The sequence below is a fragment of the Astyanax mexicanus genome, chromosome 22 (genome assembly GCF_023375975.1).
Source record: "Astyanax mexicanus isolate ESR-SI-001 chromosome 22, AstMex3_surface, whole genome shotgun sequence".
Taxonomy (NCBI): Eukaryota; Metazoa; Chordata; class Actinopteri; order Characiformes; family Acestrorhamphidae; genus Astyanax; species Astyanax mexicanus.
The window spans coordinates 28,920,504-28,948,278 of NC_064429.1; the positions used below are offsets into that span (position 1 = coordinate 28,920,504).

Sequence of the window (27,775 nt, forward strand, 5' to 3'; positions counted from 1 at the left end):
TGGAATTGTGCAATCGATCCACACCTTGGAGAAAAGTTCTTCTCTTCCCCCAGACGAGCCCAGAATCGGTCCTGGGTGATGAAGCTCCATAAAACTCTGACTACAAGGTACAAAAAAGCTTCAAAAACAGTAGCTACAGTCATTTTAAATATGTTCATAGTGTATCTTGAAGGTTTATTTTAATGCACACTGAAGATGATGGAAGATAATGTAATTATCAAGACGGGCATAATGTAAAGCCAGCCTTTGATCAGGGAATCCACCTGTGCTGTGCTGGAATGTTTCTCTAGGTCCCCTCGTAGTACCATTTTTCAATACTAGAGTTTCTCCTGCTACTCCTGGATCAAAGTTTGCATGAACCATATCCTTTTTTTATCTTTTATTAGACACCTTCAACACTGTCCTCAACCAGCCTCTGGAGCAACAAGGAACCTTTATTTCCCCCAGAGTCCTCCACTGACCCAGGGGACCATGGCATCGGGGAAACTCCAATCCAGCTCGGGCCTGAAGATTGGGAAGCAGATGTGCTGGTAAGAACTTAGGGGAAGTCTGAGCGTTTACAAGCTCTGAGGGTTCTGTTGGTGAGTTATAGAACATAGGGACTCATTACCATGCGTGCTTTAGCTTTTTGCAGTTTGCTTGTTGAACAGGGGGTTAACAATGAGGAATTAACCAGCTCTAAATGAACATAAAACCTCCACGGATGGAAAAAAGGAGATGGCCCCAGCTTCTACTTCATTTGTCCCTATTAAACTGTGCTGTGTTCCGCTCCGAGGGGAAGGCTGTGACTAATGGCTGTCGTGGGAGAGGTCCCGTTTTGGCACGGTGCTGGAACAGGGAGGGCGGGGCAGTTGGGGGGGGGGTGATAAACGTCTCGTCTGGGAGGGCGAGAGGGCACAGCCCTGGAGCAGACTCAGTGCTGAACTGCAGGAACTGCTTCATAGTTAGCAAATGGCCTGGAAAGTCATTAGCTGCATTTAAAGGTCTTTTGGAGGGGAGTCTGAAGGAATCTGAAAGGAAGGGTGGAACAATATGGTGGCAGTTAAACTATCAGGACTATCAGGTTTTCATGTATTTGCACGACATATATAACAACTAATAAGAAAATGTAACATTTGGGACAGTGTGGATCAGTGTGGCTCTGTTTTTCTCACATTTTTGGTAAAAAAGATGATCTTTGCTATCTTACACCCCGTCAGCAGTCTGTTTTCACGCTTTGCACCCGCGCTGTTAAACTACCGTCAGAGTTTAGGAATAAATCTAAACTGATGGGTTTGGTGGTCTGGAAGTGAGGTGTGTTCAGGTAAATTTCTGGCATGTTGTGGGTGGTGGAAACACAGGAGCTCCACTGACTGAAATGAACCCAGTCAACAGTCAATCGTTAGAGCAGAGCGCAAACGTGACTTTTAGCTCAACAATAAACAGAATAAAGAATTAAATAACATTGCTGTTCACTTAAATGAGCTGCTGGTCAGTATCCTCTGCTGAGACGCAAAAAAGCGCAGCGATGTTAAGATACGAAGCGTGCCAAAGTCAGAGCTCACCTGACTCTTAAAGGGAATGTGAAGCAAGTGACACACTGATTGGTTTATTTCACGTTGCGCCCAAAACACACACATGAATAATTAAGAGAATTAGAACATGCCTTTTGCGCATTTTGAGAGGCACATGGTGTAATTTTTTGTACTAAAATACATTCATGCATTCCAATTTTTTGACATTATCGTCATTATGGCTTTTTTTCCCCCTTACATTACTTTTACTTTTATATTTTTAGTCTTGAAACCAGTACTTTTACTCTTTTACTAGGGTAAAAAGCTTGAGTTGACTCTTGGCTCTTAAAGGGAATGACGACTGATGTTTATTTCACCCTACGCCCAGAATTAACCACAGACATGATTAATTAAGAGAATTAATACTAGCCTTTTGCGCATTTTGAGCCATGCAATGTCTATTTTTTTTGCGACCTCGCAATATCAAAGACACATCAACGCGGCCTAAATCCAGCTGCGTGATCCGCAATTGACTGGTGCAATATAGAGCACTGAAAGGGGGCTCCATTAGTCTTAAGACTTGTTTGCAGGAAAGTGGGGCAGAATAACACCTGAAACATTTTAACACTTTAACACACAGAGGTATCCTCTGTGCCAAAATGTATATTATGTGTTGTTAGAAAGAATGGCATCATTATGATTAATGTTAAATAACAAATTAAAAGAAGTTGAGCTGAGGAAACATGAAATTTCTTGGGTTCCCACTAGGGGTGTCACGATTCTCTAAATCCTCGATTCGATTTTATTTCCAATTTTAGGGTCACGATTCGATTCGATTCTCGATTTTCTTTTTTTTTACAGAAGAGAGGCCTATGCCAGTTTTAGATTAGTCTGTGGTCAGTCATGATTCATCAAATTTACAATATCTTATTTCAAAAGGTGGGCTTGATATAAGTGATGCAAAGTGATACAAGTGATCTGTAATACACCACATTAGGCACTAATGGTCAAATTAAAATAATTTAGTTAAGATATATATGTAATGTCATCTAGTGGCTTTTTTTGGGAGCAGCAGTGTGCACTATTAAAACAGCAATGTGCAACATAACAAAATAAATAATAAAAAAATACAGGAACAGTCATGTAAAAAATAATAGAACAATTAGAGCCTTAACAAACTGAACTCTATCCTACCATAACAGTTAAACATGAAAAATAAGACTCATCCCTGAGAATGACAAGTTTTTTTCTTTAACAAAGATATATTATTAACTGTATCTGAGAGAAAGATGCTCCTTAAGGTACCAAAACTATTAATATATTTGAGGCTACACAAAACAACTGTTATTTTTATATTTTTCAAGTTTTTCTTTAAGAAGATGAGAATGTCCACATTCTCTGGAGAAAGGGCTGCTCTTTCAGCAGTCACAATGCGGCTGCTCGAGGCCATGACATAATTTCGATCGATTTCAATGAAATATCGAAATCGTGACACCTCTAGTTCCCACTGTCTCCAATCAAATTGAAATGAACATTTTTCAACAATACAATGCAAAACCACACGCTGCACACATTACAGACTTAATGTGTTTTTTTTATTGTTGTTGTTTATTATGGGATGTACATTTTCATATGATTTCAAACCTCCTGTCCCATCCTCCTGGTGCATCTAATTTGTCTTTTAAAGACAAGTAAAGTTAGTGTACTGAGATAAGGACTTCTCTTGATAGAAACTGGATTGGAGAAAGGCAGTAAATTCTCTAGGTGAGATAAGCCCACTTTCAAGTGCCTCCATAAAGGAGCTTCACTAATTGACCCAGCTCCACTCCAACCTCCACAAACCACCAACTTCAAGGGTGGGTCGGGGGTCTTCAGGATGTGGTTTTGTGACTCAGTGAGTCCTGTGTGTTGAGACTTGTATTGAATGTGTTGGGCAGCACACTGCATGCTCCGCTCAGGTGAAGAAAGGTCAGGCTGGGGTTGACGGCTTTATTGCAGCCGTTACGGCGGCTGTGTGTTTGTCTTCGTCTGAGAGAGTGAAAGCTGATTGTGGTGTGTGTGTGTGTGTGTGTGTGTGTGTGTGTGGAAGGCTTTCTAACTTTGCATAGTTTTCCACAAATAGGCCTCATTACCTTGAGTGGTGTAGTAAAGTTTGGTTTTTATAACCTCTTTACCCTCGAACCACACAACACATGTTTACAGAATGGTAAAAAGTGGTGTTTTTTTTTACTAGCAAACGGAGGAGAGATAGTAGATATTGTAACATAAATACTGCATGGATTTAAAAAAATATTTTTATTCTATTGTTTAAATCGAATTACCTTGTGCATCACTGACACATGGTTCATACACCTTTTACAAGGTAAATTCAAGCAATTTTGGAGCTCTTTCAAGGCCTGTTTTTAAAAAAACACAGAAGTGTTGTATCTGTGGGCAAAAAGAGCCTGTTCCTCCTGAGCCAACTCTATTTGGATTACGAGAAAGAGCCGAAATTTGTTGTCACACATATGTGGAGGCACTTTTTTATTTTATGCTCTGCAATTTTTTCTTTAAGGGAACTTACATATTCATAAAGTTATTTATTGTAAAGTAAATGCAGTTACAAGTTCTCCAAAATTCCGGCACTTTCCAGGCCTGGAAAACAGAACGTTAAAGTCCAAGCATTTTGCGACATTTTTACTTCTACTCCTTACCTTCACCTTCACACCTGCACATAAGATTAATTAAGACCTGTTTTTAATCAAAATAGACTATAAACACACCAAAGAAAAAGTTTAAAAGTTAATGAAACAATAACTTAGCCCAGCCCACTGCACTGGAAAAAATCCCAAATTCAAACTTTTTTTCCAATCCAATAGACATAGACAATTGGCTCAGCCAATTACTCAACCCAATCATTAGGACTCCCCCTATCACTAGTGATGCCCCAACACCAGGAAGGTGAAGACTAGCACATGCCTCCTTTGATACATGTGAACCCAGCCACCGCCCCTTTTCTGACTGCTGAAGCAGCACTGCTGAGTAGCATCACAGCGCACTCGGAGGAAAACGCAGCGACTTGGTTCCGATACATCAGCTCACAGGCGCCCTGTGCTGTGGACATCACACTTTTAGTGATGTGGGGAGAGAGCACAATCTACCCACCCGGAGTGAGCGAGGCCAATTTTGCTCCCTCTGGGTCTCTGGGTCGAACCTACGACCTCCTGTTCATAGTGGCAGCGCTTTAGACGGCTGGATCACTCAGCGCCCTATTTTAGTTAATTTAATGTTTAATATTGATTTTATATACAACATTTTTTGAGTCTTCCTTTGTGTGCATTCCAGACAGAAAACAGCATTATTATTATTATTATTATTAATAATATTTTTTCAACACTGGCACTTGCACAATATGACTGAACCGACCTAGTCACTGGAACAGATTGGGAAATCCTCAGAAACAGAAAAAACTGTACTGGGGTTTTGACTGATGACGTTTCAGAAGTCTAAAAATACAGACTGTCAATCAGACCCATGTTTTTATCTGTAGGTCAGTGCTATCATTTCCTCCTCTAGTAAGGATGGAGTGAGTGTGATATAGTTAGTTATCTGAGGCAGTGTAATTACAGTTCAGTTCTTTATATTATAACTGAGTTCAGCTCAGCTACGGTTTCCTATCAGACTGATCCAGAGCGTCTCCTGGCAGCTCTGGTCTGTCATCAGTGCCGTGGAGGATACACATGTAATTATGATCTCTCTGCTGTAATTTAATGCTCTAAAATAAACCGGATTTCATAAACGGAGATATAAAAGTGGGAAAAGTGTCCGATTTTCACTCCACAACCAGTGTGTTCCCACACTTTAACCCTTAAATAAACACACACACCCACAATTAGCCACATGTTCTCACATTCAAACATACACATTGGGCTATATATTTACTAGCCTGCATTGCTGTGTTTGGTGATGTGTGGCTTGAATGGATGCAAGGATACTAAAAAAAAAAAACTATATTGTTTAAAAAAAAAAGATGGGGATTTTTTTTTAGCAAACCATTCATTGGTTAAAAGCTTACAGCGAGTAAGTAGTAATGGAAATAAACTAAGCTTTGGAAATGAATGTTTGTCTATAGTAAAGCAGTATTTGTGCATGTGGCTTGTATGTCACAAAGCAGAAATGACCATAACAGATTCCACTCTGATTCCTTTTATTTCTGTTTATAAATAAGGTTTAATCTACATTTACAGTAAGTACAGTAATAGCACCCTGATGATTCTAGCACGTCAAAGGTTCTTTTTCGTCTTCTATTGTTTAACTAGTGACGATAGTCCGCCTCAACTTCTAGTAGTTGGTCAAGAGGTCTGAATGATTTTAAAACAGCATTTTTATGCTGAAAACAAGCTAAATGACTATTTAGTTGAGCTATAATCTGGAGCCCCTTTCATACCCGCTATTGCTATTGTCAGATATTGGTCTGAAAGATCTGAAAGGCCTGGACCAAACTAGTAACGGTAGGGGTGAATGCTTATAAATTCAAACATTATTGGTTTAAATTTCTGCTGTGTAGCGTTTAGAGGTATTAAACTCCATTGTGAACAATTCTAAGTCTGTAAGTTTCTCAAGAATAGAGCCTTTCACCCCAAACCACTCGACTCTAAATGACTTTATTTATATTTGAACAGTTTAATTACACAGAGACGTTGAAATATGGTTGGGATTCCCCTTTAAAGAGGAGCGTGTGTGGAAAGATCGAGACTGTGATAATAAAGATGGAAGTGTGTTAGTTGGAAGTGTTTCATGTTTTCCCCTGTTTCTGCCCAGAGAGAGAAAAAAGAGGGAGAGAGAAAAAAAAACGAACCCCCAGAAACACAGAGTCCCACAGAGGAGTCCCATAGACTCCCACAGAGTCCCATAGAACTCTCCAGCAACAAAACCTCCCTGTGTGAAGCACCTCCCTGACTCAGCCCGGGTCCTGTGGCAGCAGTGACAGCTAATCCTTCCTGTTTTAACGACCCGGCGGTCACGCCGCGGCCCGCAGCTGTTTGATTCTGTACGCCGGAGGTCTAGCACAGAATAATTGGTTTCAAATCAATCCGGCTGCACTGAGCTGGCTTGTGGATCATTGCAGTGATGCTTGCTGATGGCGCGGCTTTGGCTCCATAAATCGTTTCTTCTTCTGTGGTTTCTGTGTCAGCCGGTGGGTTTGAAGTTCCCCCAAAGTGTCTCTACCCTCGCTCTTCATGCCTTCGCTACGTCACTGAAGTTCTTTGTGTTGGTTCTTCAGAAGAAGGAGCTTCTGATTGTATGCCATCGCTTATAAACCGGGATCTGGTTTCTGGAGTTCCATGTTCTCACCATCTTCACTTTCTCTCACTCTCTCTCTCCCATGACTGGAGACCACTGAAGGGAGCATGAAAGGAGGCTAATGCTAAGAGCAGCAGACCAACGCACAACATGCAGTGCAGACAGCCCTAATTTCAGCAATCTACAGCTTGATTTAGGGCGTGTCGTGCGTCTTTGCTATCGTAACGACGGGGACATCGTAACAAATGTACAAATGTACTTAAGTAAAAGTAAAATGACCTATTTTAAAAACTACTTTAAAAATGACAAATTACTCATAATATCTACTTAATTACAGTAATGTCAGTGAATGTAATTTATTACTTTCCACCCCTGGTCATTGCCTGTGAAATTAAGGAGAAAATAAAAAAATAAAAATAAAAGAAATCACTTTAACTGTTAGATATAGGAAGTAAACAGCCTAAACACTGTGTTAGAGACTTACTGAAAGTACTAAAAATTAAATATTCAAATAAAAAATGTAACTTATTACTTGGTTAGTTGTTTTTAAGTCATGATGACACCATGATCTAACCTGACCTGCAGAGTGCAGAGTGTCGTACCTGTGTGTAGGTGTGTAGTAGGGGCTGTGGGTTGAGTGAATGCCTGAGGCTGAGCTGTCTGGGGGTGCTGGGTTTGGGCTGAGCCGTGGGCTGGGCGTATCTGGGAGGGTTCAGCCGCTATGGGAGAGAAGTGGAAGAGAGTAAGCTGAGTGATTCAGTGCTTCACTGGGTGGATGCTGCTTTAAAGAGGGATGCAGGCTGGATCTCCTGCAGCCATGCAGTGCCGGGCTTGGATTACGGGCTGTCTGCTGCTGCTGGGAACACTTCACAGGGGGCTGCATGTGGAGGGTCAGAGGAAAGCTGCGGTAGGCCACTTTATTTATAAACAGGTTGCTGATAGATAGCATTGGTAGATTTAATCAGAAAGCAAACTGTTGATTGACCTTTGAATATATATTTCTATATATCTTCTAATTTTGTTTGTAGGGAAGAACAGCATGTTCATTTAAGTCATTACTGCAGTATAAGATTTTGCAGTAGATAAATAAATGATTATGGTGTCGACTTATCGTGAAATGTATGGATATGCTCTCAATATTGCCTATTATGTTTTTCTCAGTAAGGAGAGCCCATTAATATGAATGAGCCATTATGTCATCATTTGTCATAAATAACAATCTATTTTCATGTACAGGTAGCTGCGTCGTTAAAATAGCAATCTGCCAAAGTCAGCGAGAACCTGGCTCTTATAGGGAATGGCTATTTTTGGGTTATTTTAAGCAAAATATAGAAATTATATTTAAATATGAAAGCAGTCTTTTGATGTACAGTCCTTTGAAGTTGTCTGTTCACTTGTATATCGTCGCTGTCCAATGAAAAACAAGTATCTCTATTTTTGTACATTTTAAATTACTACAGAATTTGAACCCACAAACTGTCCCTTACACTGTGCCAAAATTTCTTGATTAACGGACCAATAGAAATGCTTTAAAATGATCTGAAATAAAGTCTTTTTACATTGACTTCCATTGAAATTTTAGAACGTTTTTTTTCCTTTCTACTATAACGTTGCTGTTTTGGAGATAAGTGTTTTTTATTGGACAGCGACAATATAGTGTTCACATTATATATAATTATTACAGTATTGGCTTTCCCATATTGTAATATTCTAAAATGTTACTCACCAATCTACAATTTTACGTGTAAATGATCTGAAATGATCGAAATTCTCTGATTGGCTGCCCTGGCCTGGAAACAGCTCTTTTAACACAGCAATCTGAGAGGAAACCTTCCTTATAACTTCTGTATGAATGGGGCGGGGCTAAACTGCTGTTAGTTCAGTTGGCAGCTGAATGTTAATTTTCCCTTTTTTTATTAAAGTCACAAATTCTATTGAACTTAAAAAAAACTGTATTTGTTTTTTTTTTCTTACAAACACTAACATGCCAAAAGTCATGGGATATTGGACTAGAATAGTGTAATTGATTGAACTGAAACCAGCACCCACTCAAACCAGTTTTTGCTCACACTTGCCTTGTTAATTCATGACATCTTGCCATGAGCATGCTGGCCAGTGTATAGGCTCACTCACAAAATAACACCTCACAACGTTTACAGGTGTGCACACTTCCCAAGCCATTCCCAGATGTAACACTTTCCTTACACTTTGCCAAAATTACTTGATAAACGGACCAATAGAAATACTTCAAATTGACCTAAAATAAACTCTTTTAATTCCTAGGTTTTTCCTGTCTCCTTAAGAGTTGCGTTTTGGAGATACTTGTTTTTCATTGGACAGCGACGATATGGTGTGTACATTATAAGTATTACAGTATTGGCTCTCCCATATTGTAATATTCTAAAATATTACTCCCCAATCTACAATTTTACATATGAATCTCGAAATGCTCTGATTGGCTGCCCTGTTCTGTACCTCCTTTAAAACGGCACTCTGTGATGAAACCCTCCTTATAACTTCAGCAGTTATGGGGCGGGGCTAAACTGCTGTTAGCTCAGTTGACATCTAAATTTTAATTTTCCTTTTTTTTTATTATTGTCACTAATTCTAATAAACAATAACAATAAAACAGACTGTATTTGTTTTTTTTTTTGTCTTACACACACTGACTTGCCAAAAGTCATGGGATACGGGACTAGTATAGTGTCCCATGACTTTTTCTGGATGTTGAACATGGATGTGGTGTGTTTTTGACCGAGTTGCTGTCCACTGTGGGTGTTAATGGCTTCTATGATGCATTTCCAGTACAATGCTAAATGCCCGCACTTCAACTTCGAACTTCGAAATGGGGAATGTCCCATCTTTCTGGCACCCACTCAAATCACTCACTTTGTTAATTCACTTCGCTTTGCCACTTACAAGATCACACCTCACAACTTATTCAGGTATGGAAGCTCCCAAGTCTCACTTTGTGATAATTTTAAGTTCCCATAACTTTTGGCATGTTGGTGTATATGATTTGGAACTGGTCCAGATCATATCTTTATGTAGTATAAATATACAGTAGGTATATAGTATATATAGAGTATGTATATTACTAGTACAACATTCATTTTACCCAAATTTAGCAGCACTATTTGTTTGTATTAATTTAATCCGTATCATATTTCCATGGTTTAAGGTGCCAGTTCACCTCAGGACCTCCGGAGTAGCGGCTGCTAAAGTTTGTCTTGTTAATGGAAGCATATTACACAAATAAACTGCAGGCCAGTGCAGATTTGCTTTCAGTGGCTTTAGAAGGTTCAGTGAGTTTAGAAGGTCAGCAGATCTTTTTTTTTTCTCTCTGAAAGGAGCTAATGACTAAATGTCTTGTCCAGATAATTCTGCAATAGTTAAGCAACAGAAAAAAAAAAAAATATATATATATATATATATATATATTTACATTTTTGGTTAGTAGAACTTTTTCTGAACGTTACAGTTAACAATGTTAGAAGGTTACATCTGTCAACTTTCTGGTAACATTGATGCAAAATGTTTTGTTTTTGGAATTATTATTATTGGAATTATTGGAATTAATTTGGAAAATACGTTTTTTACATTTCCATAATGTTACAATACATATTTAAACCATACAGTTTTACTAGAATAAAAAACTCATTTTAGTAAAATACACCAAACCTGAGGCTTATCACTAAACACAGGAGTGCCGTGGGAAGGGGCTAAACTGCTGTTAGTTCAGTTGGCAGCTGAATGTTAATTTTTCCTTTTTTTATTAATGACAATCTAATGCCTACGTCAATTAGGAACCTCTACAACCCCAGAATCTCGAGACGTCTGGTATGATTCCTTACAGATGCATTACACATTACTTTTGCATTTTTGCTTACTAAATATGTCAGAAATGTATAGCCCATATCAGTTTACTAAAGAACTTAAAAAAGACTGTATTTGATTATTTTTTATATATTTTTTTACACACACTGACATGCCAAAAGTCATGGGATGTGGGACTAGAGTAAGTGTAATTGAGTGAACTGGCACCCACTCAAACCAGGCCTTGCTCACACTCGCCTTGTTAATTCATGCTGCTTTGAGATGAGCATGCTGGCCAGTGTATAGGCTGACTCACAAGATAACACCTCACGACGTATACAGGCGGGGACACTCCCAAGCCATTCCCAGATGTAACACTTTCCTTATACTATGCCAAAATGTCTTGATAAACGGACCAATAGAAATACTTCGAAATGACCTAAAATAAACTCTTTTTTATTTTATAAGTTTTTCCTGTTTCCTGTAAAGTTGCTGTTTTGGACATACTTGTTTTTCATTGGTCAGCGACGATACATTGTGTTCATAATAATTATTACAGTATTTGCTGTCCCATGTTGTAATATTGTCTTGTCCAGATAATTCTGCAATAGATATTATTCACTGAACCAACAGAAAAATGTGTCAACTCACAGACTGGAGGAGACAGCAGTAACAGTAACTTGATCCAATTTTTTACATTTCCATAATGTTACAATACATATTTAAACCATACAGTTTTACTAGAAAATTCATTTTAGTAAAATACACCAAACCTAAGGCTTATCTCTAAACACAGGAGTCCTGATGGAAAAGGTCAGCTCAGCTTATCTTGCATGACTGAGGAACATACGTAAACCTTTATGGCTCAGCATGATTGCCCTATGATAGATCACCATCAGCTCCTGGCCCTGGGCAGAACAGGATCTGAGCTCAGGATGGTGGAGGCGACGGTGAATAATGAGCCACTTCATAAATCCTCACTGAGACACAGGCATGAAGATGATCTCCGCTGGTCATTTGTTTGAAGATGCAGCTGGGCCAAAACATCTCAACCATGTCAAGAAGAAATACCACATAGTTTTAAGAGGAAACGCATCTATAAAGTGATATATATATATATATATATATATATATATATATATATATATATATATATATATATATATATAAGAATAAAAACAATTTAGTTAAAATAATTGTGATAAACGATATTATTGTTATATTAAGAATGAAAATTTCACCCAAGTTTATAAATCTATAGCCCTATCTGGACGGGATCAGTTTTTCAGGGGGTCCTGGGATCTCTGAGTTTAATAAAATAGCCACTGCTATTTGTCCTCTGCCGCGCACCACAATTACACTTTAAACAAGCGTTTCCATGGAGATCCACGTAAAAACATAACAGCGAGTGGAAACGGAGGAGCTACTGAACGTGATGTCGTGACTGATAAAGCCAAAAAACTCACTGGTCCTCCTGTTTATTCAATTGCAGTCCGAATGCAAGAGTTTTATCACTGAGTAGAAGTGTGAAATATTTTTCACAGACGTCCCCCTGAGACACTAATCCCATCCGGAAAAGGCTAAAGTTATTAATTTTTTAAATAATTTTTAACGTAGAATTTTTGGTAACACTTAACACTAAGACTACCTTTATAAAAGCTTTATAAACGGTTTACATTTAGTTTATTAATGGTTACTACTTAGGTAACCTTAAAAATCATTAATAATCAGTTATAACACATACGTAGAAAGGGCAACTATGACCTGGTGTTTGCCAAATAATAAACGCACAGCCATCTATATTGTTAAACTTTAGAGTTTGTCAGATACTAAACTTACTTTGTCTTCTCCATCTAACTCAACTTGCTTCTCCATATTCTCCATGAGTCAACATCAGTTTAACCATTTAACTCCCAAGTTTAATCATTCCACCACTAACTCTTTTAGTCATTTATAAACAACAGGTCATTGTTGCCCTTTCTATGTATGTGTTATAACTGATTATTAATGATTTTTAAGGCATTTACAACCTAATTACTAACCATTAATAAACTAATTGTAAACCATTTATAAATCCTTTATAAAAGTTGTCTTATTTTAAAGTGGTACCAAATTTTTTAAATACCTATTTAAATACTACTTGTTATTGGGAATTTAATCCCTGTATAGGAAACAGCCCCCCTCATCCATGTGTTGGCCTCACTTGGCAACACTGATAGCAGATTAAGGTAGAATATTGGTACAATAAACTTGGGGTGAATCATACCTCATTGTGAAAGTGCCGTTTGATGCTCGTCCAATCAAATCAGCTACCTGGCACAGTATCCTGACCCCTTTATATGATCCCAGTCTTTGTTCTGCTCCAAACAATAATGTGGTTATTGTTTAATCCACAGAAGGAGCTCGTTCACACGCCGTTCTGGATCCCGTCCAAAACATCCCACTACGGTCCGATTATCTGATTTTTATTGAAAAGCGTTAATGTTGTCTTATACTTCTGCTGGTGCCAACTTAATTTAGCTGGAGTGACCGTGTCACCCTTTGGAAGGAGATCAGGTGTCCGTTTCATCTGAAGCCGCCGCTCTGCAGCGTCAGGAAGCTTATTGTGTTCTGACGGAGGGAGACCCGGTTCAGTGGAGACAGCAGGTCTGCGCTATGAGTCACACTTCAACCAACGGCCAGAGAGAAGACCTCTAATCTCAATTACTTAAAGCACTTATTATGTGGTGAACATCAATGGTTAGCAGGGAAGCTCAGCATGCCGGACTTTTTGGCATAGAGCTGTAGAGGTTCCTAATGTTGTACTGCAATAATCCATCTAATGCAGCGCCAATATTCTTGTGCAATTCCTGCAGATTTTGCTGTAGTTTTGGAGCATTAATAGTACATTGTATACCATTCAATTTCCATTCAATTTCCAATCAGGGATAGGTTTGGTGATGCAACTGGCAATGGCATAGTATCTTTTCCTTCATGGCAAGTTCTTGAGAAAGTGAGCATTGTCCTTTTTAAATATATTCAAATAAGGTTGTGCCACTGGTTGCAGGACCCTAAGTAAAGTAATGTTAGGCTGGCCTGTAATGAAGACCAAAGGTGATCTTGAATTGCATTAAATTGCACCCCGCACCTTGACACGAGGCCTTCTGGACATGTTACAGAGTGACAAAAAAAAAAAAAAAAAACGCTAATCTTACTGCTGAGCCTAGTGTCTCCACACATTTGTTGGATTGCATGGACCAAGACAAACAAAGTACTCGTCATTGAAGATGAGCTGCTGGCTTTTTGATTTTGTCTGGGTGGAGGTGACCAATGAATCTATTTGTGAAGGCGCCATGATCAGCAAGAAAAATGATTCCTAAAGGTCTGGTCACCAAACACCAGGGAGGAAGGCCTGAGGGCCGAAACATTCATGTTTTATTCTTTACTGCAGATTCAGCACGTGAGAAGCACTTGGGAGCACAGTTTGTTGACTTTTTGAGTTTGTGGTGTAAAATCTTACAAAATGCCTTTTTTGGAAGTCCTGTAACCAGTGGCCCAACCTTTGCTAAACAAACCCTTCAAGGTTCTCTTCCATCAGGGCAATGCTTGTCTGCATACTGCTATTGTCTCAAGAGTTTGCCACATCCAGAAGGCCTAGCGTTATAGAGTGGGGTACAATTTATATGATGCCAGATCACCTTTGCTCTTCATTACAGGCACCCAGTGTTACCACCCCCTCAACCCCAACTCACTCATGATGCTACCACTGCTATTATCAGAGAGGAGGTTAGCATGTTCTTCCTCTCAGTCACATGAAGCCATTTCTAAATCGTTTGGAATGACCACATCATTGGGCATCTAAATGCTTAGATGCAGCTAAACACGCTTGGAGGAAAACACTAACCTCCTAGTTCTGTTCCATTAGCTAATAGCCTTACAGAAACCTACACTAGCTAGAGTGAAGGGGCTACAACATCTGTGGGCTGCTGCTGTGCAGCGTCCTGACGGTTCCACTGAAACTGGTGGACACGTGGGCTGGTTATAGTATAAGCCCAAATGGAACTGGTTCAAGAACCAGAGTTCTTTTGATGGAAAAGCACCAAGAGAGACCAAAGTCTGGAACACTGGTACACAAATACAGCATCATGGAGGAGAACACTAACCTCCTAGTTCTGTTACATCAGCTAATAGGCTAACAAACTGAAACTGGTGGAAACGTGGGCTTGTTCACGGAAAGCTTCACGATTCTTACAAATAAGCCCAAATGGAACTGGTTCAAGAACCTTTTGAGTTCTTTTAATGGAAAAAGTGCTAAGGGAGACCAAAGTCTGGAACTCTTGGCCATACACAACTATGGCATCATGGGGGAGAACACTAACCTCCTAGACAGAAATGAGGGACTGTTCTTCCCACACAGGTAGCACTGTTCTGGTTGGCGAACCTAATTTTGAACTGGTTTTCCTTTATTCCACCAAAAAAGTAGGTTCCAGAACCAGGAACATTTGTTAGCAGCAGGAACCAAGAATACTATTTTCTTTAATGCAAACCATGACGACATCTGTGGCCCGCCACTGTGCAACGCCCTCTGTTAAAGATGTTTGATGTGACGTTTTGATGGTTCCACTGAAACTGGGGTCTGGTTTGCTGAAAAGCTTCACGGTTTTTACAGTATAAGCCCAAATGGAACTGGTTCAAGAACCTTTTGAGGTCTTTTGGTGGAAAAGTGCTAAGGGAGACCAAAGTCGTGAACTGTCGGCCATACACAACTATGGCATCTTCAAGTCCTATCACCTTTGATCTGCTTTCAGATGTAATAATATGCTTCCTCTCTCCTTACAGGATCTTCTGGTTCCCGAAAAAGACACTTCCTCCCGCTCCCAGAGAGGAGACTTTAATGGCTTTCGTGTGGTGGAGGAACGTGACCGGCTCAAATCCCCTCACATCACCTCACACGACAGGATTAAGGAGAGCACTGACAAAAAGGCCCAGTCCACCTCGGCGAAATCCACGGCGGAGAACTCGCCCTCGCCCTCGCTGAAAAGAAAAGCACACTTGGTTGATGGTCTGTTGGATGTTATTCCTGCTAAGCCCTCGAGGGACATCATTGACCTGGATTCTAAACCAGATACAAGGCGTGAAATGGAGAAGCTCAGTGATTTGAACTTGACGGAGGAGAACCTGTTACCGTCTGTGAGGGCGAACAGCAGTCCCCCGTCACTTACATCACTTACGCAGAAAAGCACGGAAAAGCCTGCGGAGAGCAGAGCGGCCGGCTCAGTGCACCCGGGCTCACAGAGGAGTTCATATAAACACGGTGATGTAATCTCAGCCTCTGACGGGAGGAGATACAGACTGCTTAAAGGGCCTCAAGGGCCGGTCGGGCCTCCGGGGAAAAGAGTGAGTAACACTGCTGTCTTGAATAGTGACAAAATATTAACAACATAGTGATGATGATTAATGAAGAGTCATTGGGGGGAACCTCAGAGCTGGGTGGTACCTTCATAATGTCCATGTCTGCAGTTACAAAGGCAAAAAAGACAACATCTTTGATGGGTCTGTAGGTTCTGGACAATTTCGAGGCTTTAGCTCTTTTTTTTTAGCAAAGAATAGAAAAGAAGAGCAGAACAGCAGCTAACAGACGTTAGAGAACAAATAAATATATATAGCTAATGGGTATCAATGGGTATTGGTGTCAGGATGCTATTGTTAAAAACTTATTACCGTAACTAGGGCAGTGGTGGCTCAGTGGTTGGATCAATGGGTAATTTATCACAAGGTTATAGGTTTGATACCCAGGTCCATTAATCTGTCACAGTTGTAGCCTCACCTTACTGGTCAGTGACAGCAGCCGGATGAATAGTCTTATGAACGGGTTGATAGCTATTTTCACTGGAACTTTTGACTATGTGACAATAAAGATGAATTCATTTGTTTATTTATTCATTTATAAGGTTTAGGGGGCTGAGGGTCTGGAGAAGTTATGTCGGACAGTCTCCACCTGCAGCCCTCACAAACTACAGCAGATCTCACAATATGGCTCTTATAAAAGGAATAAAAGTAGAAATTCCTCTGGCATTATAGAATTAGGGTGTTTTTTTCACCTGATGTTCTTTTCTCTGGTCCAAATCAGGTGATGAGTTTGTTTATTTGGAGCGTTTTCTCCATCTGTTTGGTTTGGTTTCAGACAGACATAAATGTAAACGCACCAAAATGTGCACCAATAAACCACGCGAGCAGGCTGTGTCCTCTGATTGGTCAGAGCTATTTGGCGTGGCAGTAAAAATACATATACGAAAAAGTAAAAATTGTGAGAAGATTCTGTTTCAGCGCGTATATATGTGCTTCAACACTGAACACTGAAACTCTGCACTTAAAAAAAAAACTGTGTTTGAATGTGCAGCGCAGATATGTACATAATAAACCAAGTCATGTGGCTGAACACGTTTGTTCATAGCTGTGGTAATTATCAGCAGTTTCGAACCTCACTAAAGTTACAAATGGACCAGAGTTCGTTTTAACCAGACCAAACATGTATTCATGTTGAATAAGATATTAAACATTTGATATAAAATAGCTATAAATTATTTCTCAAAGTTGAAAGTAAAAACAAATCTTGAAAAGACAAAAACAGGTGTGGGTAAATATAAGGTAAATATAATGCTAATGCTAAGCCTGCATGTGCTGCTAGCTAGGCTAAGCTAACTGGAATAATATAAGCTAGCTGACTGGAATAAATAGCAGAGGCTGAATTCTGTGGCAACCAAATCTGCACTTCCTTAAACACAAAACACATAAAGTTGCTGTTAATTTGATTATTGGTGAATCTTAAGTGCACTAATTTTCTGTTATTTCATGAAAATCATGCATGTCTTTGAAAATATCATATAATGTAATCCTGTGCCGGTTAGAGGTGAACGAGTGCACTAATATTAATATTAAACTGGTGCTATCTGAGCTGTCTTTACAGTATCGCAGGCTAAAAACAAGCGGGCATTCAGGTTTTTTTTTCTCTACTTTTTTTGGTGGGTTGATGTACGTGGTATGTGAAATATTTATTATCTCTTAGGGGATTTATATTAGCTGTGATTTGCCTGTCTGTCAGTGTACCACCCACTCGTCCAGTTCGGGCTGAAAGCTGGTAAAACAGCCTCCGTTTGTCCTCATGGTTCATATACGAGGCAGTTACATCTCTCAGCTGTGTCTAATTGCTAGGTGGACATTATTTTTAGCATGTTCTTTAGTATGACTCTGCTTCTGATTTTATTTGATATTCAAGCCTGTCTTTTAACGTAATATTTTGGTCTGGATAGTGGTGTTTTTTAAACCGAAAGATTTTTTATCTTTCCCTTTCCTTCACTATAAACAGGATTGGGACAAATTCCTTCCTGATGCTTTTTGGATCAAGCAAGCCAGAAAGCACAGCTTAAATTACAGACTTTAGGAAATGAAATGAATATTTATGAAAGCGTATGTGACTCATCTTTCCTTTCAAACTCTAAACCAAAGGAGCTGCAGGTTTGTCATGTACGCTTCCTTGGCCAAATACCTATAGCAGGGGTGTCCAAACTTATTTTGTTGGGGGCCAGAAGGAGAAATATATTTGAAGTCATGGGCCACAGACATTTTCCTGACTACTTTCATGTACACACCATTTTACTTGACTTACTATCTTTATCTATCTTTGTCATTGTTGTGTAAACTAAGTTTTTTTCAAAATTATGTTTCATTTCATTATGTCTCTGAATATTAAACTCCTTAATTACGGGAACTTTTAGACTCTTTTGCCGTTTTTCTCACTCTCTCTGCTTTTAGACTGTTTGGCCTGTTTTTCTGCGCTGAAACTGAGCACTCTCGCCACTTTTAGACTCTTTGGCCCAATTTTCTGCTCTAAAACTGCGCACCCTTTCCGCTTTTAGACTCTTTGGCCCGATTTTCTGTGCTAAAACTGCGCACCCTCTCCAATTTTAGACTCTTTGGCCCATTTTTCTGTGCTAAAACTGCACACTCTCTCCGCTTTTAGACTCTTTGGCCCGATTTTCTGTGCTAAAACTGCGCACCCTCTCCAATTTTAGACTCTTTGGCCCGTTTTTCTGTGCTAAAACTGCACACTCTCTGCGCTTTTAGACTCTTTGGCCCGATTTTCTGTGCTAAAACTGCGCACCCTCTCCGCTTTTAGACTCTTTGGCCTGTTGTTCTGCGCTAAAATTGAGCACTCTCTCCGCTTTTAGACTCTTTGGCCTGTTTTTCTGCGCTAAAACTGAGCACTCTCGCCACTTTTAGACTCTTTGGCCCAATTTTCTGCTCTAAAACTGCGCACCCTTTCCGCTTTTAGACTCTTTGGCCCGATTTTCTGTGCTAAAACTGCGCACCCTCTCCAATTTTAGACTCTTTGGCCCATTTTTCTGTGCTAAAACTGCGCACTCTCTCCGCTTTTAGACTCTTTGGCCCGATTTTCTGTGCTAAAACTGCGCACCCTCTCCAATTTTAGACTCTTTGGCCCGTTTTTCTGTGCTAAAACTGCGCACTCTCTCCGCTTTTAGACTCTTTGGCCCAATTTTCTGTGCTAAAACTGCGCACCCTCTCCGCTTTTAGACTCTTTGGCCCGTTTTTCTGCGCTAGAACTTTGAATCTCACATTATAAAAACCTGCTTTAACAGCGGGCCAACTTTCATTCTATTTCTAAAATACCTCGTGGGCCGCTCCAAAAAAGGAAACGGGCCGCAAATGGCCCGCGGGCCATAGTTTGGACACCCCTGACCTATAGGATAGGGCTGCAACTGATGATTATTTTGGTAGTCGACTAATCTGATGATTTCTTTTTTTTTTAGATGAGTGAATTAGTCATTGATTATTTCTGTCATGTTCTCCACCTATGACAACATTAAAAAACAGCTGGATATGCAATTAAAAAGACACTTAAATGTCTAGATGTTGTTTACATGTGGAAAGTACAGATATTCAGTGAGTAAATATGTAATCTGTTGTATTTGGGCACTTTTGGAGTTGAGTATATGGTACTATAATCTTCCACTGCGTCCATTGCGTCCTTCCAACTCCTGGTACAAGCAGTCGTCATCTCCGCCTCGACTACTGCAATGCCCTACTTACTGGCCTCCCGGCCTGTGTAGTAAATGTTTCTGTCCACAGCACTTTGTGTAATGCAGGACTGTTACAAATGATTAATGATCAATCGACAATGAAATTTGTAGTCAACAAATTAAATAAATTGACATTGTCCACTATACCGACTAATCATTGCAGCCCTACAATAGGACACTGTTTGAACAACAGATCTCTTCTCAAAAAAAATAAGTCTAGAAGTTCTAAAAACATAGCCAAGATGCTTCACCAGATGCCTCATCAGAATTTAGTGACCTCACTTTATCTATGTGAGCGTGAGAATTTATACCATCTGACTGGACTTATGGTCTTTCAGTAAAGTTTATGTAACCGTGTGACCTCTCTCAGATGTTCTGATTCCTGTTGTTTTGTCTGTAGGGCTGTGCCGGGAACAGAGGACATGTTGGATTTAAGGGCGACAAGGTGAGACCTAACATTTTCCTGTCTAAAATCAAAAATTTCTACCCTTTCTGTTTCTCGGTTTGGTCTTGGCGTGAAAAACACTGCTAATTTTAAAACTGAACATTAATTTTAGTGCATTATCCATATTGTAAAAAAGGATTACAGAGCATTTTAAAGCTAAATCATCAATCAATCAATCAATCAATCAATCTTTATTTTTACTCGGAAAAAAAATATAACCTCTATTTAAAATGTTGCAGAGCATTTACATCATCAAGGGGATACACTGAAAACATTTAATAATACATTACAAATATTAAGGAATAAAAGAGTAAAAAATGACAAATAAAATAAATACTAATTTTAAATCAACATTTAATATATATGTAGAAAATATATACGTAAAACAGAAAATTCTAAAAGACCGTAAAAACAAATTGACACAAAAAAGTAAAGAATTTATTAGACTGATAAGAAATGATAAAATTAATAATATTGAACTAAAAACATAAAAATAAAAATAGAAAACAGAGTAAAAAAATAAAAAGTAATATTAAATAAAAAAAAATTATTTGAATAAGAAAAAGATAAACTAATATAAAAAAAAACAAATTTAATACAATCACAGGCTTTCTGATGTTGATTAGAAAGTAAAAGTTTAAAATATTTCAGTGATCATTTAGTGATTTTAGACATTTTGAGCCCTTATGATCTCCTGTCTCTTTACAAGCTGGCAGTTAGACAGTTGTGCCACCCTGTAGCTGTGAAACCATGTACATATTTCTGTGTCCAAGAAAGAACATGAAGGTAATTTTACTTAAACATTTAGTGTGTTTGTATGTAGTATGATTTCACAGCTCTGGAGTGGCCCTACTGTCTAACTGCTGCTTATTGAGCATGAGATGATCATAAGTTTGAATCCCAGCTTTATTAAAAGCCTCCCAGTCGGGGCGCAGAGTGGTCCAGGGGTCTAAAGCACTGCCACTATGAGCAGGAGGTCGCAGGTTCGAACCCCCGCTCATGCAGCTTTCTCATCAAGCTGCCGGCGCTCAGAGGGAGCACAATTGGTCTTGCTCCCTCCGGGTGAGTAGATGGCGCTCACTTCTCACATCACTTTAAGGGTGATGTCCACAGCACAGGGCGTCTGTGAGCTGATGTATCAGAACCGAGACACTGTGCTTTCCTCCAAGCGCGCTGTGATGCTGCTCAGCAATGCTGGGCATCAGCAGCAGCTCGAAAAGAAGCGGTGGCTGACTTCACATGTATCAGAGGAAGCATGTGTTAGTCTTCACCCTCCTGGTGTGTTGGGGCATTACTAGTGATAGGGGGAGTCCTAATGAGTGGGTTGGGTAATTGGCCGTGTAAATTGGGGAGAAAATGGGAAAAATTGAAATAAAATTATATATAATATATATATATATATATATATATATATATATATATATGTATATATATATATACATATATATATATACATATATATATGTATATATATATATATATATATATATATATATATATATATATATATATATATATATATATATATATATGTATATATATAAAATATATAAAAAAAGCCTCCCAGTCTGTGGACATCATGTGACATGGAAGCCCTCACCTGTAGATGGAACCAAGACACCAAGACAGGATCTGTTGGGTATCTTGAATTTTGAGAAATTAAAGAATCCCATTGGTTTCTGAGGTATTGTCTGTGTCAGCTGATAGTTTGACATCATCAATCCATCAGCTGGATTTAACAATCCAATAATCCAACAGCTAGTTTATAAAACTCTTAAAATCATCATTTCTTTACCTCTCTAAAGGGTTCTCAAGGTGAAAGAGGTCGAGATGGGCCCACAGGAGATCCAGGGCCTCCAGGACCACCAGGATTACCTACATTCTACCTGTGGAGAAACACTTTGGAGGAATGGGCTGCATTCAGGGTAAGCCTCTCTTCCTTCCCATCTTTAAAAAAGCTTTAGGGTCAAAAAGGGTCACGGCACCAAACTCAGTCCAGTGTTAGAAACTCGCAACTGAGCCAAGATAAAGTTACAAACGAAACCCTGGTGTTCTCAAAACGCCAGAAAGAGTGCATGTTCCTCCGCTCCGAATTACGCCTGGAGCCACCGCCCTGCGGGCCATACTGCAGAAATGACCCAGTCATGGCTGCGTCCCCACTGGACTCTGCAGTCTTCCATTACTGACGGTAAATTTGAACTTGCGCTCAAACCACAGGTCTGGCCTCCGTGTAGATGCTGGTAACTGGAAACAGTTGTGATATTTTGGATTGTGTATGGATTGTACTCACATTGTCAGCTCCCCTTTTGCCAAGTCTTCTTCTGAAATTCATTGGCAGCAGTGGCCCTGGCTCATTTCGCACTCTCAGTTTAGCTGGATTATAAAGAGCAATGCTGTGTAATTATAGCCAATGTTAGCTTACTGGCTAACAATAACCTCATGTAGAAGTGAATATTGGTATAAAATCCTCCCATAAAATGACTATACAGCTCTGGAAAACCATTGAGAGAGCACTTCAGCTTCTGAATCAGTTTCTCAGATTTTTTTTTTTATTTATAGTTATATGTTTGAATAAAATTAACATTGCTGTTTTATTCTATTAACTACAGACAAAGTTGATAATAATGCAAAGAAAACAAGTTCATATTCATAAAGTTTTAAGAGTTGAGAAATCAATATTTGGTGGAATAAACCTGGTGCATCTTGGCATGTTCTCCTCCACCAGTCTTACACACTGCTTTTGGATAACTTTATGCCGCAACTCCTGGTGCAAAAATCCAAGCAGTTCAGCTTGTTTTTTTTCTCCCAAATTCCAAATAAAAAGTCATTTAGAGAATTTATTTGCAGAAAATAAGAAATGGCTGGAAAAAAAAGACGCAGAGCTTTCAGACCTCAAATAATGCAAAGCAAACACGTTCAGAGAGTTCAGAAATCAATCTCCTCCACCAGTTTTATACACTGCTTTTGGATAACTTTATTCAGAAATCAATCTCCTTCACCAGTCTTACACACTGATTTTGGATAATTGTATGCCTTCACTCCTGGTGCAAAAATTCAAGCAGTTCAGTTTGGTTTGGTGGCTTGTGATCATCCATCTTCCTCTTGATTATATTTCAGAGGTTTTCAATTTGGTAAAATCAAAGAAACTCATCATTTTTAAGTGGTCTCTTATGTTTTTCTAGAGCTGTATATAATACAGAGAATATTGCCAATAGAATAGGACTGCTGTTAACATGCAGCAGATAAATATGGAACTATTGGCAGAGCAGTGGAAGTGTGTTCCTTGGAATAATGGTGCTCCATCCTACACCCAACATCCTAAAGATCTAACTAATGCTACTGCTGCTAAATGCAGTCAAATTTTAACAGCACTGCTCCAGAACTTATTAGAAAGCCTTTTCCTAGACAGTAGAGACAGTTACTCAAACAAAAGCAGAATAAACTCCTTTTATAACAACCTTTATTTCAGAAGAAACAATGAACAAACATGTCTCCCAATACATTTGGCCAAATCTTTTTCTCTGGCTTGTATTCTAGCTATATATTTTTGTCTATATTTCCTATGCGAGCTGCTGACAGTGCCCACTGGGATATCATCACTGCATTGAAAGGAGTCCATAAATCAGTTGATGGTGGGCATTTGGCAGAAGCTGGAGCAAATGTTGAATCTTTAAAATCTTGGACAGTAGATTGACTCATGCACAGCAAGGGGTGCAAGCTGAATGGGGCGGATTTTGATTTGATTACATACATGAAAATACAATGATTGCAGCAAAACACTTCAATATGGAAGGCCAGGCTGGGGTGGAGTGCTGAAAAGTATATTTATGCCATTATTTAGGGGGAGTTTTTTTAGAAAAGAGGTCAGTATACATTATGATAATTATACGTGTGCTCTTGGCAGATATGCTCAGTGTAATTATGTGTGAAATGTCTTCCTGAATGACGTCAGATTTATATCAGTCAAGCTTTTGCTGTAATTCAGAGATGAAGTCTGAGTACACAAGAAGCTTTACCAACAAAAACATCATTCCTGCTCAATCACCTTTTGCCATTTACACAGTTTCTCAAGGCATTTTTTTTTAATTATATAATTAGTTTTGTGTGGCTATACTTGGTTTGAATTTTTTGACATATTTTCACACAGGCCAAACTAAGGACAGACACTCACAGAATAAAAAAGACAATTTATTACAAAAGTATATTAGGCTTACAAGAGTTGTGAGGGACAGGCAAGGTCAGTAACAGAATGGCAGCACATGTAGCATATAAAAGAGTAAATCCAGCAAGACAAGTGTCAAAGGCCAAAGAGAGGTCCAAAACATACAAAAAATGAGCAAAGCATGATAAACAGTGATACAAAAAGGGTCAGTTATGAGGAAGGCAAAATATTAGAATACTAGATAAAACTAGATTCAATATTCAGCACTGAACTGAGCAAACTGAGGGGTACAGTTGTGGTCAAAAGTTTACATACACTTGTAAAAAAACATAATGTTATGGCTGTCTTGAGTTTTCAATAAGTTCTACAACTCTTATTTTTCTGTGATAGAGTGATCGGAACACATACATGTTTGTCACAAAAAACAGTCATAAAATTTGGTTCTTTCATAAATTTATTATGGGTCTGCTGAAAATGTCACCAAATCTGCTGGGTCAAAAATATACATACAGCAACAAAATTTGTCAATTTTGGTGATGTAGCGAGTTGTGTCAATCAAATTAGCTTCATGTCATGGCCTCTTCACTTCTTGTAAGTGATTCTGATTGACTACAGCTGTTGACTTCTCATGAGCCCATTTAAATAGGGCTCATTTGACCCAGTGATTAGACTCAGCTACAAAAGCTACAATGGGAAAGTCAAAGGAACTCAGTGTGGATCTGAAAAAGCGAATTATTGACTTGAACAAGTCAGGGAAGTCACTTGGAGCCATTTCAAAGCAGCTACAGGTCCCAAGAGCAACTGTGCAGACAATTATACGCAAGTATAAAGTGCATGGAACAGTTGTGTCACTGCCACGATCAGGAAGAAAACGCAAGCTATCACATGCTGCCGAGAGGAGATTGGTCAGGATGGTCAAGAGTCAACCAAGAATCACCAAGAAGCAGGTCTGCAAGGATTTGGAAGCTGATGGAACACAGGTGTCAGTCTCCACAGTCAAGCGTGTTTTACATCGCCATGGACTGAGAGGCTGCCGTGCAAGAAAGAAGCCCTTGCTCCAGAAAAGGCACCTTAAGACTCGGCTGAAGTTTGCTGCTGATCACATGGACAAAGATAAAACCTTCTGGAGGAAAGTTCTCTGGTCAGACGAAACAAAAATTGAGCTGTTTGGCCACAACACCCAGCAATATGTTTGGAGGAGAAAAGGTGAGGCCTTTAATCCCAGGAACACCATGCCTACTGTCAAGCATGGTGGTGGTAGTATTATGCTCTGGGGATGTTTTGCTGCCAGTGGAACTGGTTCTTTGCAGAAAGTAAATGGGATAATGAAGAAGGAGGATTACCTCCAAATTCTGCAGGAAAACTTAAAACCATCAGCCCGAAGGTTGGGTCTTGGGCGCAGTTGGGTGTTCCAACAAGACAATGACCCAAAACACACATCAAAAGTGGTAAAGGAATGGCTAAACCAGGCTAGAATTAAGGTTTTAGAATGGCCTTCCCAAAGTCCTGACTTAAACCCCATTGAGAACATGTGGACAGTGCTAAAGAAACGGGTTCATGCAAGAAAACCATCACATTTAGCTGAACTGCACCAATTCTGTCAAGAAGAGTGGTCAAACATTCGACCTGAAGCTTGCCAGGAGCTTGTGGATGGCTACCAAAAGCGCCTAGTTGCCGTGAAAATGGCCAAGGGACATGTAACCAAATACTAATGTTGCTGTATGTATATTTTTGACCCAGCAGATTTGGTGACATTTTCAGCAGACCCATAATAAATTTATGAAAGAACCAAATTTTATGACTGTTTTTTGTGACAAACATGTATGTGTTCCGATCACTCTATCACAGAAAAATAAGAGTTGTAGAACTTATTGAAAACTCAAGACAGCCATAACATTATGTTTTTTTACAAGTGTATGTAAACTTTTGACCACAACTGTATGTATACAAGGGAGGGCAGGTGAAGCAAATTAGTAACTCGGAGAGCAGGAACACCATAGCATCATGTGATATGCTGGAAAGTTGAATCTTTAGAGAACAGTTCAGAGTCTTGAGTCTTGAGCAGACTGACAGCGTCAGGACTGACACATATTGTGAATTAGGTGGCTGTACTTTACATTGTCTCAAAATTTCATGATAAATGGAGCAATAGAATAAGTATTGATATCAATTTCAAGTATTGTGATTTTATTTGGAATTTGGGAGAAATGTTATCTGTAGTTTATAGAATAAAACAACAATGTTCATTTTACTCAAACATCTACCTATAAATAGCAAAATCAGATTCAGAAACTGAAGTCTTCTCTTAATTTTTTCACAGTTATCATGCATCTTGGCATGTTCTCCTCCACCAGTCTTACACATTGCTTTTGGATAACTTTATCACTTCTGATGCAAAAAAAAAAATCAATTTGGTAAAATCAAGGGAACTCATCATTTTTAAGTATTTAAGAGCTGTATTTGTTTAAGAAAACTATTCATTGTATAAAAGGTAACTGTAAGATAGCTGTGGTGGGATGGCAATGCTACAGATTGGTGCTCCAAATGCTGGTGGCAGTTAATACTGATTTATCATTGAAGCAGACTAAACCTAGTCTCTCTGCATCAGTGTGTAATAGCTTTTATTCGCTCTGTCGGCACGTCGGCGTTTACCCAGCGTGTTCTCTGAAAGGCCGCAGTGTTGCCGGGACTCCGTGGGCTTTGATAGATGTGTAGACCTCCTCTTAGCCCCTTGGGGTCAGCTGGGTGAGGTCCGGCTCCCCCGGTCTGTCTGAAACTCACCTTCACCGGCCCGCCGAAGCCCTGCGGCCCAATTGAATCCGGGCCAAGACAAGCAAGGGTCCGGAGCGGGGGTGGCCCGGCGGTTTAATAAGCAGGCCGATGGACTGTGTGTGTCTATGTGTGAGGCTGTGGACTCCACTTCCTCAGACCACACTGCGGAGAGACAGCCTGCACTGTCTGCCCCCCGTTATCTCCCCTATGAGCAGAGCGACGGGCCTCGGCTGTTTGCTCTGCTCGTTTGGACTCACCTGTACTTTAAAGCTAAGAGGCTACAAGATGTAAAATGTTGTACATAAAATGTAGCCTTGAGTAAACATTAATGCCTCCAAAATCTCTCTAAATTGCCCAGAAAAATTAAAAACTCAAACTGAAACACTAATTGATTTTCCAGACAGACAGTTCTGGTGAAAACAGAAGAGTTGAGGTGCACATTGAATTCTGCAGTGATTTGATCAGCTGTGGTTTTATGTTTTTTGGATACAATCCGGGTTAGCACCCGAACATCCCTTTCAGACAGCTTCCTCTTACAGCGTCCACAGTTAATCCTGTTGAATGTGGTTGGTCATTCTTGGTGGTATATTGACATTACCCTGGATACCGTGGCTCTTGATACATCACAAAGACTTGCTGTCTTGGTCACAGATGCGCCAGCAAGACGTGCACCAACAATTTGTCCTCTTTTGAACTCTGGTATGTCACACATAAGGTTGTGTGCATT

The 27,775-nt window shown here is 39.5% G+C and overlaps 1 protein-coding gene across 1 annotated transcript in view; it reads left to right on the plus strand.

The window, feature by feature from the left end:
* Window positions 1-27,775, plus strand: part of si:dkey-61l1.4 (collagen alpha-1(I) chain) — a 125,263-nt gene that overhangs the window by 40,121 nt on the left and 57,367 nt on the right. Inside the window, exons 6-9 of the mRNA XM_022667453.2 lie at window positions 387-530; window positions 15,411-15,968; window positions 20,070-20,114; window positions 21,920-22,039. Coding sequence (XP_022523174.2) covers window positions 387-530; window positions 15,411-15,968; window positions 20,070-20,114; window positions 21,920-22,039 — 867 coding nt within the window. The remainder of the gene's footprint in view (window positions 1-386; window positions 531-15,410; window positions 15,969-20,069; window positions 20,115-21,919; window positions 22,040-27,775) is intronic.